The 11002-nt window shown below is 48.3% G+C and overlaps 1 protein-coding gene across 1 annotated transcript; it reads right to left on the bottom strand.

Annotated features, from left to right (window-relative positions):
- Positions 1 to 1395: 1395 nt before the first annotated feature.
- Positions 1396 to 1923, bottom strand: LOC138357987 (uncharacterized). The gene has a single exon (XM_069315310.1). It carries the CDS (start codon positions 1921 to 1923, stop codon positions 1396 to 1398), a length of 528 nt encoding a protein of 175 aa, XP_069171411.1.
- Positions 1924 to 11002: the final 9079 nt, after the last annotated feature.

Here is an 11002-nt window from a genome sequence, read left to right as displayed (position 1 = left end):
AAGCCGTACTGGTAGACTGCCACCATAACGCAAATATACTTGTACTTTATGGGAAGAGGGACAGTAAGACCACTGCAATATGGATGGCTTGTCATGCCAATCACAGAATCAGGGAATCATTAAAGAAATTTCGCGGATGCACAGTCATTGTGAGAGATGGACAATATCTTCTTATAAAGCATAACTTCTGTATGTCTTATGCCCGATGGAGCCGTCCTAGCTGGATTATTTTGGGCGCTTTGTTTGACTGGTCTAAGTACTAGAGCTGCGAGTTCATCGCACCTAGCTGAGGCTCCGAGTTAAGGTAAAGCCATGTACACCCTGCAGTACTATAGGAGTGTTCTCACCTGAATTTAATTTGTTTGGTCAGAGGATTGCAATGGAAATGGGTCGACAAAGTTATGTGGAAAACCAACATGTCCAACGAAAAGTCATACAGTCATAGGATGAGAATTGTTCTTCCTGAATTGTAACTCAAGTGAAGTATTTCATCTGGGCTGCACTTGCTTTATGTTGTTATTAATAAATAATTGGAATGTTAAAGAAAATGGACATGCATTAGTATTGATGTCGCACAGAAAGTTATTCTGCTTTTATCAGATTAGCGAGTTATTCTTCCTGGTATTTTGTTGCCGACATTACACTCTGGAGAAGCATCAAGAAGAAACTTCAGAACAGGGTGACGTGCACTCCTGGCAGAAAATTGATCAATGATTGGTTGAAGGAGGCTAGTTTACGCAGGGAGGGGGGAGAAGAAAATGGCCTTGTTTATGTCAGTGCTTTTTATTGTCAATGCCAACAACTCGTCAATGATGCCCCGGCCAACAACTCGTCAATGATGCCCCGGCCAACAACTCGTCAATGATGCCCCGGCCAACAACTCGTCAATGATGCCCCGGCCAACAACTCGTCAATGATGCCCCGGCCAACAACTCGTCAATGATGTGCCTGCTAATAACTCGTCTGAATATTTCTTTGATTAGCATTCCCCTGAGGAGCACTTGATTAGCATTCGTATGAGAATATCCTTGTCAAAGGCACATCTGAAGAATCTTTTGGGTAGGATAAACCTCAAGATGGTCTTACCAAGTGGTCCTCTAAGTACCCACTTACCAATGACTCGCCAATATAAGAAATTATATGACTTACCAATATGAGTAGGATTGCTAATTGTTTGATGAGGTCGTCATGCAAACCATTTCTTTTTGTTCAGACAAGTTTAAACAAACACGATCTATTCCATCAAATAAGGAATTATGTAAGTGTAATTCACTCGGGTGACCGGCAATGCAACGAAACATTTATATACTGATATACTCCTTTGAGTGTTTTGTACAATATGCTGGAGAAAATCTTGGTAATTTAGTGTTTATATAAGCAACCAAAGCATAAAGTTCAAGCAGCAATGATCCGGATGCTGCAAATTCCAAGGGCTACCGATGTGTTGATGCTCTGGAGGGAAAGGTAGCGACCTGTCATGGGAGCTGATGGTGCAAAGACCAGGATCTCCAGGTGACTAGGAGGCCCGGTGTACCAGGCCAACAGCGGGTTGGTGGTGAAGTTCGGGGAGTTACCCAGACGGATCTCCACATGCATGAAGTCAAGAAGATCTTCTCGGGGCTTGACAACTATCTTGGAAACATCTTTTGACGAGCCAAGATCAGCCATCCACCAAGGGTATGATAAGATGTACGAGATATAACAGTACTGAAGATTGTTACAGTAGTATCCCTGTACAGGATTTTCAGGGGGAAGGCTAGAGAAATGTTCGGATGCTGTGAAGGTGGCTTCAGGGGCGAGGTCGAAGCCAAAGTCATAAGAAGAGTAGCAGTAGAGGTTGACAATATCGGAATACGAACCATTGTAGCTGGTCGTCACCCATCCTTGGTAGAGCACGCAATCTGCCCCTGCAATATTCAACATAGTTTACGTCTTCTATTGTGTGAAATATTATATATCAAAACATTTTGGATATGTGTCAACTTGTTTTCAGGCAAAACTTGCCAAAAACTGGCAACTATATAAATATTCAGTGTAAAATGTCATCCAGCTGCTAACTGTTGGACACAATACACCGACCACTAATAGTACACCCACCACGGAATCAGCACTCCCGATAATGACACAGTACACCCACAACTACAATAGTACACCCACCACGGAATCAGCACTCCCAATAATGACACAGTACACCCACAACTACAATAGTACACCCACCACGGAATCAGCACTCCCAATAATGACACAGTACACCCACAACTACAATAGTACACCCACCACGGAATCAGCACTCCCAATAATGACACAGTACACCCACAACTACAATAGTACACCCACCACGGAATCAGCACTCCCAATAATGACACAGTACACCCACAACTACAATAGTACACCCACCACGGAATCAGCACTCCCAATAATGACACAGTACACCCACAACTACAATAGTACACCCACCACGGAATCAGCACTCTTACAACACAAAACAAGGAGAAAGTTCACCCACCACGGACACTGTACGCTATATAGTCACAGTACAACAACCAATGACACAGTACACTAACGACTACTACATTTCACTAATTACAGACAGAACACATACACCATTGAAACAAAATCTTACATCTTTCTGTTGTTTACTTTTGACCAAGGCTTGGACTTTTATGCTATTTCTAGTTTGACTTGTTGTCTTCCTAGGGATTTATACTTAATAGTAGCCTACTGATAAAGTTCTAGGGAAAATCCCCAAAGGAACAGAGAAACACCTAGATAGTGTAAAAGTTAAAATATATATTTGCAAAGAATGAAAAAATATTTAAACGTAATTAATCAATCAGTGGGGCTCCCACATACCCTTTCTGTTCTTTGATTAATGTTCAAGAATCAAAACTTACAAGATAAATAAAATATTCACAATATTACTTTACTGATATAAAGATCAACACAGACATCTTAGTCTAGCAACACATAAGTTAAATTGATGCTCAATCAGGCAAGATTGTCATCAAAGACCCAAAAATATACTCTGAAATCTGCACTCTTTCAATATAAGTACACCGTAGTCACCCAAACGATACTGTCTTATCCTGCAAGTTAAGTGAATATGAATTGTGGCTTATCTGTCTCTCTGGCTGGTTGAAAATCATTAGAACCGTGATCCTCTATCTAACACGATTGCCTCGTCAACCATTTCCATGGTCTAGTCACTGAGGACACTCTCACGTCCGGCGCTCAATACCAGATGTCTAATCATCACTGAATGATCCCTGAATATTCCCATTTAACAATACTCCACTAATATCAAATATAAAAAAAGACCATTTCTCATTAACAAAATGTATATATATTTTCTTCTGGTTACTATTAATCATTGTATATATGTATAATACATAAATATTGAATATATGTACTACTTTGTTAGGCGGAGGGTTATCACCAACCTGCAGTGTGCCAGTAAACAGCCGACGTACCGACTCTGTGAACCAATATTTATACCCATTGTTTTTATATCATCTCTCTCTCTCTCTCTCTGTTATTTTTAAACTAAAAGTAGGGTTCATGGGGGCTGGGAAATAACACGCCTAGTGAAGCTGCAAGTAGGAGTTGTTATCCTAACTCAGCTATCTATCCTACCTATCTATTCTATCCTACCTCAACTATCTATCCTACCTACCTATCCTTTCCTACCTCAGCTTTTTTTTTTTTTTTTTTTTTTTTTTTTTTTTTTTTTTTTTTTTTTTTTTTTTTTTTTTGAGATATATACAAGAGTTGTTACATTCTTGTACAGCCACTAGTACGCGTAGCGTTTCGGGCAAGTCCTTAATCCTATGGTCCCTGGAATACGATCCCCTGCCGCGAAGAATCGTTTTTTCATCCAAGTACACATTTTACTGTTGCGTTAAACAGAGGCTACAGTTAAGGAATTGCGCCCAGTAAATCCTCCCCGGCCAGGATACGAACCCATGACATAGCGCTTGCGGAACGCGAGCGCTATGTCATCATTCAGGAGGAGTCATCATAAGGAGGTCAAGCAAGATTGTAATACAACTCGGCTCCGTTAAAATCGACTCCTAGAGATCAATTTATTTCATGAGCCTATTATATACATTAATAAGAATAAACTTTATTCGTTAACAACAATGGGTAACAATCATATAAGGAACAGGATGAGCCTGTAGCCAACTGTGTTCCAGAGTCTTCATGTGATCAGTTGATTTGATCTCCCGTGTATAAATATGTTGAGCGAACAAGTTCCAGATGCAAGTCAGCCTAGGAATGTTTTTTTGTTTGTTTTGTTTTTTTGCAGGGATATTCCAGCGCGGGCCCTATGCCTCTGGCTGGCCCACAATGAATGTTGGCTGATGGAGTGATGTTCTTGAGAAAGGCACTTCCAGCATGAACCCCCCTCCCCGCTCAGCTCGTTGTCGCCGTGTGGGGGCTTAGTGGGCGGCTGCCGGAGTGTGATGCTCCTTGGGACAGTCCTCTGTCCTTTTCTAGCCTTGTGCTCCTGCTGCCGTCCTCTCCAATTCTGCTGGGCATCTTTTCCTTTTCCTTCTGTTTCGTTTTTCTCCCCCCTCTTCTCCTATCTGCTTGCCGTTTCCTGCCGACCTTTTGCTCGTTCTGGTTCTTCCCTTGGACTTCTTCTATTTTGAAGCCCGGGTGCTTGAGGAGGCATACTCATGCACCCGTAGAACTGCAGTACCCGACGTCGAGAGCGCGGGGAACCTTTTATTGTCAATCCCCACTTCGTCACTGAACCCGATCTCGACGGACTGTCGGTTTCTTAAGGTGGCGTTTGTGGGGCGTATACTCGCGACGCACCCCTAGGAGGCCCCGACAAGATCGGCGATAGCTTCTTGTTGGGTGTCCTGCCTCTAATTGTGGCTCCATGGTGGGTGTGGGGGCACATTCGTGAGTGAATTATTTCTTTCGTCAAGATGATTACCCCTGCTTCGGCTTCTTCTGGTTTACCTTCTCAGGCTCGTGGGGTGGGCGACCAAGCCCCCGAGTCGGTCCGTATTGGAAGACCGGGCTCTGTAGCCTCCGCTGCATTGGGCCCCGACCTTGCTCCTCCTTTGGCCTCTCTGACTCCTTCCTCTGGCTCCCCTCCCTCCTCTGTGGTTGGGTCGAGCCCCAAGCCCCCAGTGGTGACTACCTCGTCCCCTGGCGTGGCTCCTTCTCTAGTTGTAACTACTGCGCCTTTTAACCCCTCTCTCTCTGGGGGTTCTCACCGCCGTCTTCGTCACGGCCGCCCTCGCTCGATTCCTTCCAGTTCTGCTACCTATCAAGCCTTGTTTGGTCCCGCTTCGTGGGCCAAATATTTTGATCTCCTCCCTCTTGATTCTGCGCCTCCTGACGATTTCTCCCTCCATCGACATCTCATTGATTCCGTGGATGCCTCCATTACTTTCAACCCCACTCGTCTCGGTACACGTGTCGTTGCTGCTCCTTCTCAGGATGCTGCTTCCCGCTTGGCTGCCTTATCCTGCCTTGGCGAGACCCCCGTTCGGGTCTCGAAGAACGTTCAGTTGAATGCCAGTGTTGGCACTATTTTGCTCCCGCCCCATGTTGCGACCGGTGTTCGGGACCTACGCGACTGCCACGACGATATTCGACATATCCTCGCTGCCCAGGGCCATTCTATTCTCCAGGTGGACACGTTTACTCGTCCCCCTCGTGGTAGTCGCCGTCAACCCCTCCGGGTTGTGAAGATTACCTTTGATGGTAGGACCCTTCCACCCTCTGTCATTCTTGCTGGTGCCAGGTGCTCTGTCCAGGAGTACATTCCTTCTCCTCGGCTCTGCAACAAGTGCTGGAGGTTTGGGCATGGTGCCCTCCGCTGCTCCGGGACTGTCTCTCTCTGTCCTTTGTGTGGTGGCGAAGGTCACTCTAAGTCGGAGTGCGCTTCTCCCCAGGCTCGTTGCCTCAACTGCGGTGAGGCCCATCCTACCTTCTCCCGTGCGTGTGTCCATTACAAGCTTGAGGCAGCCGTCCTCAACTTGAAGCACCGGGAGCGTTTATCTTTTCCTGAGGCGAGGCGCCAGGTTCGCCGGCTCCCGCCTTATGCTAATATCTCTTATGCTCGCGTGTTGCGCTCTTCCTCTCCTCGTCCTTCCCGCCTTCCTCAGACTCGCAACCGTTTCCAGGCCTTGGACCCTGATGCGCCCACTGCCCCCTCCTCTGTCCCTTTGGGTTCTCTCCCGAAGGATCCTCCTCCTGGTCCTCTGTCTGGGGTTCCCCTTCCTTCTACCCGGTCTGTCGTGTCTTCTGTGTCTTCTTCCTCGTCCCCCTCCGATCCTCCTTCCCATCCTCTTCCTCCATCTATCGGCTCTCCCCGCCGCCTGTCGGTGCGGGCGGATGTCCATCGCTCTCCTAACGGCCGTCGTGTGTGCTCTCGTTCGGCTTCTCCTGTTGAGACACTGGAATCCGTTGCCCAGTACGTAGTTGCTGGGACACCGGTCTCTTTAAGTCAGAAGCGTAAGCCTGGCTCCTCTCCTTCCTCTTCCCCGGCGGGTAAGAAGGCTTCGCTTTCTTCCTCAGCTCCTCCTTCTGGCTCTGTTGCTCCTTCCCCTCCCGTTTCAGTGCTTGCGCCCCCTGTTCCTGCTATGGAGGTTTCTTTGGCCCCTGCTTCCCTTTCGGTTGCTGCTCTTGCTGGGGTGCGCTCCTCTCTTTCTACTCCCCCTCTTCCTGCTGCTGTCCTTGACTGCTCCTCTCCGTTGTCTCCTCCTCCTCCTCCTCCTCCTCCTCCTCCTCCGGACCCTGCCCGCCCACCTCTGATCTGTTCTCCCGTTTCCTTCCCTCCGTCTTTGCTCAGTTTACCCATGCCCCCTAACCCTGACTTTGCTGACCCTGATCCCGACCCTGATATTATTTAACGTGCTCTGTTGGTCTTTCGCCTTTGTTTCTTCCTTGTTCTCTGTTTTTGTCCTTTCTCTTCTCGTCGTTGTCCATTCTTCAATGGAACGTTCGAGGTTATTACGCCAATTTCCTCGAACTCCAACTTCTGGTTTCGCGGTTTTCGCCCCTTTGTGTCTGTCTCCAGGAGCCGATGCTTGGTGCTCGTCCTGGTCGTTTTCGTGGCTATTCCTTTCTCTCCCCCCCCCCCCCAGCCATTGCTGGGGCTTCTAATTCTTCTGCTCTCTTGATTCGGGCTGATGTTCCCTTTGTTCCTTTACTTTTTCCTTCGCCTCTCCATTGTTCTGCTGCTCGTATCTTTGTGGGGAAATGGTACACAGTTTGTTCCATTTATCTCCCCCCGAGTGTCCCGCTCTCTCTTCCTGATTTGAAACACCTCCTAGACTCCTTGCCGGAGCCTGTGCTCCTGCTGGGTGACTTCAATTGTCGTCATTCTCTTTGGGGTGACGTTCTGACGAATACCCGGGGTCGCCTCCTTGAGCCGTTTCTCCTCTCTTCTTCCCTGTCTCTTCTGAATTCTGGTGAGCCCACTCATTTGGACTCTCGAACTCGCACCCTTTCTTGTCTTGATCTTTCTCTCTGCTCTTCTTCTCTTTACTTAGATTTCACATGGCAGGTTCTTGATGACCTCCATGGAAGTGATCATTTCCCCATCCTTGTTTCCTTTTTCTCTTTTCGCCCTTCCCTCTCTTTCCCTAGGTGGCAGTTTGCTAAGGCGGACTGGACCCTATTTTCCCTCAGTGCTACTCTCTCTGACCTCTCCCTTCTGCCCCTCTCTCGCGCTCTCCTCCTTTTTCATGACACTGTCTTCGACGCTGCCCTCCGGTCTATTCCTCGCTCTTCCTCTCGGGGTCCACGGAAGTGCGTTCCCTGGTGGAATGCGGACTGTGCTCGGGCTGTCCGCTGTAAGCGTGCAGCCTGGAAGAAGCACCGCCGTAGGCAGACGACCGATTCTTTTCTTTTCTTTCGGAAAGCGAGTGCGGTGGCCCGTAGGGCCATCCGTACGGCTAAACGTGAATGTTGGGCATCTTATGTCTCGACAATTACGTCCGAAACCCCTCTGGCCCAGATCTGGAAGCGTATCCGCAAGATAGCGGGTAAGTTCGTTCCCGATGTTTCACCGGTCCTTCACCTCCATGATACTCTTGTGGCGGACCCGTTGCAGGTCGCTTCCGAACTGGGTTCCCACTTTTCTTCTGTTAGCTCTGGTCTTCATCTTCCCCAATCTTTCCTTCTTCGTAAACCTGTCCTTGAGTCTCGTCCTTTAGATTTCTGCACTCATCTTCAGCTTCCCTATAATGATCCCTTCTCTCTCTCTGAACTTCGTTCTGCCCTGGCCCTCTGCGGTTCTACGGCGGCGGGCTCCGATGGTATTCATTATGAGATGCTTCGCCATCTCCCTCCGAGCACGTCTCAGTATTTACTGAGTCTGTATAATCGGATCTGGGAGTCGTCGTCAGTCCCTGAGGACTGGCTCGATGCCGTTGTCCTCCCTGTTCGCAAACCGGGGTCTCTGGGTACTTCCCCTAAGGACTTTCGCCCTATTGCTCTCACAAGTTGTGTCTGCAAACTCTTTGAACGTATGGTTAACGTTCGTCTGATGTGGTTCCTGGAACACCATCACCTCCTCTCCCCTTCTCAATTTGGTTTCCGCAAGTGCCGCAGCGCGACAGATGTCCTGGTGAACTTGGAGGTCTATATTCGTACTGCTTTTGCTGCGAAGACCTCCGTTGTTGCCGTCCTTTTTGACCTAGAAAAGGCTTACGACACCACTTGGCGTTATCATATCCTATCTCAACTTCATTCTTTTGGCCTTCGTGGTCATCTCCCTCTCTTTCTCCGCAGCTTCCTCTCTCGTCGTTCCTTTCGGGTGCGCCTTGGTACCGCTCTCTCTCCCTCTTTTCAGCAATACGAAGGTGTGCCCCAGGGTAGTGTTCTGAGCACTACTCTTTTTCTGGTTGCCCTCAATGGTCTTCTTTCCTCTCTTCCTTCTGGTGTCTTCTCCGCTCTCTATGTCGATGATCTTACCCTTTGTTGTCAGGGTGATGATTCGCCTCTCCTTCAACGCCGGCTTCAACTTGCGATTGATGCCGTGTCGTCTTGGGCCACAGGTCATGGCTTCAAGTTCTCTACTTCTAAGACTTGTGCCATGACTTTTACGCGGAAACGGGTTGTTCTTCGTCCCTCTTTGTCACTTTATGGTCATCCCCTTGAATACAAAGATTCCGCGAAGCTTTTGGGGTTATTCCTTGACACTCGTTTGTCTTGGTCTCCCCATATCTCTTACCTCCGTGTTGAGTGCTCTAAGTCCCTTACCCTCCTTCGGGTCTTGTCCCATACTTCTTGGGGGGCAGATAGGCGCACTCTCCTTGCTTTACATTCCTCTCTCGTCCTGTCTAAGCTCGATTATGGTTGCCCTGCTTACTCGTCTGCTTCTCCTTCTACTCTTCGCCGTCTTGATGCTTTGCACCATACTGGGTTGCGCCTCAGTTCTGGTGCCTTTCGTTCGACTCCCGTCCTTAGCTTGTATGTTGACACTGGCTTCCTGTCTCTCCAGGACCGCCGTGATCGCTACTGTCTTCGCTATCTTGCGCGGTCCTTGCAACATCCTTCCTCTCGCCTCTGTCGTGCTTTAACTTTTACCCCTCCTGCGGTTCCTGTTCCTCTTCACCACCTCCCTCTTTCTGTCCGGTTATCTCGCCTACAGGATTCTCTTTCCGTTCGTATTTCTGATGTTTCTCCTCGTGTTGTTCCTTCTTTGCCCCCGTGGAGGGTCCCTCTTCCGCGGTTTTGTACATCCTTGACTCGTATCACTAAAGCTTTTACCCCTCCTACAGTTCTAAAACGCCTTTTCCTCGAGCACTTTTCTTCTCACTCCCGCTCCGTTTCTGTCTTCACCGATGGGTCTAAGTCAGCGGACGGTGTTGGCTACTCTGTTGTTTTTCCTGATCGCACTTATATGTGTCGCTTGCCTCCGGAGACTAGCATCTTTACAGCGGAACTTTATGCTATTCTCTATGCTCTTCGTCTCCTGCTTTCTCGTTGTCAGTCTTCCTTTGTGGTTGTTGTTGACTCTCGTAGTGCCCTCATGGCTCTCGGGTGCTTTAATCCAGTTCATCCGGTAGTTGTCGAGATCCAGCATTGGCTGTTTCTCGTTCACAGTAAATTTAAGTCGGTTGAGTTTTGTTGGGTTCCCAGCCATATTGGCGTGTCTTTAAATGAGCGTGCGGATGCTGCCGCTAAGGAAGCTGTCCGCTCTTGTCCCATCTCTCGTAAAGGCATTCCGTATTCCGACTTTTACCCGGTTATCCATTCCTCAGTCCTTACCCGTTGGCAGGCTTCTTGGTTGTCTGTTACTGGTAACAAGCTACGTACTCTTAAATGTTGTGTTTCCTCGTGGCCGTCCTCCTTCCACCGTAACCGGCGGTGGGAAACAGCTCTGGCGAGGTTGCGTATTGGCCATACTCGCTTAACCCATGGTCACTTGATGGAGCGCCGCCCTGCTCCTTATTGTCCTAGTTGCATTGTCCCTCTTACGGTCGTGCATGTCCTTCTTGAATGTCCTGACTTCCAGGACGAGCGTGTGTCTTGCTTTCCGACCGCCCCTCGCGGTCACCTGTCCCTCGGTAGAATTCTTGGTGACTCGGATACTTTTGATATCGTTCGCCTTATGCGTTTTTGTTCTCGTATTGGCATCCTTGGTGATGTTTAGCGCCCTCTGATTATTTTGCGTATTTGATGGTGCTACATAGCCTTCCAGGTTTGGTGCCTTCTTTTGATAATTACTTACTTCCAGCATGAACTGTTGGAGGTTGTGAACCTAGTGGTACAGGTGCCTACTACTAGAACTCTACGGAGTTGGGGCAAATGCCAAACTTTGAGAATGTTGGCCTTGTTCATAACAGGAGGTCCACCAACGTCAAGATGATGTTGCAAACTCTGAAGTTCAGACCGTTCACACCAGACTTAGTCAAGACTAGAGATGAGCCTTTTTGCATGGCTCTTCATTTTGTCCAAAAGTCTCATGATTGATGAGTGAGGGGGGGGGGGACAGGCGATCCAGGAAGGGGTGCATACTCTAGATGAG

This window comes from Procambarus clarkii, chromosome 7 (assembly GCF_040958095.1).
Source record: "Procambarus clarkii isolate CNS0578487 chromosome 7, FALCON_Pclarkii_2.0, whole genome shotgun sequence".
Lineage (NCBI taxonomy): Eukaryota > Metazoa > Arthropoda > Malacostraca > Decapoda > Cambaridae > Procambarus > Procambarus clarkii.
This window is presented reverse-complemented; position numbering and strand designations above follow the sequence as displayed.

Excerpts from the sequence above, each read along its gene's own strand:
- LOC138357987 (XM_069315310.1), bottom strand. The coding sequence starts at position 1,923 with ATGTTGAATATTGCAGGGGCAGATTGCGTGCTCTACCAAGGATGGGTG.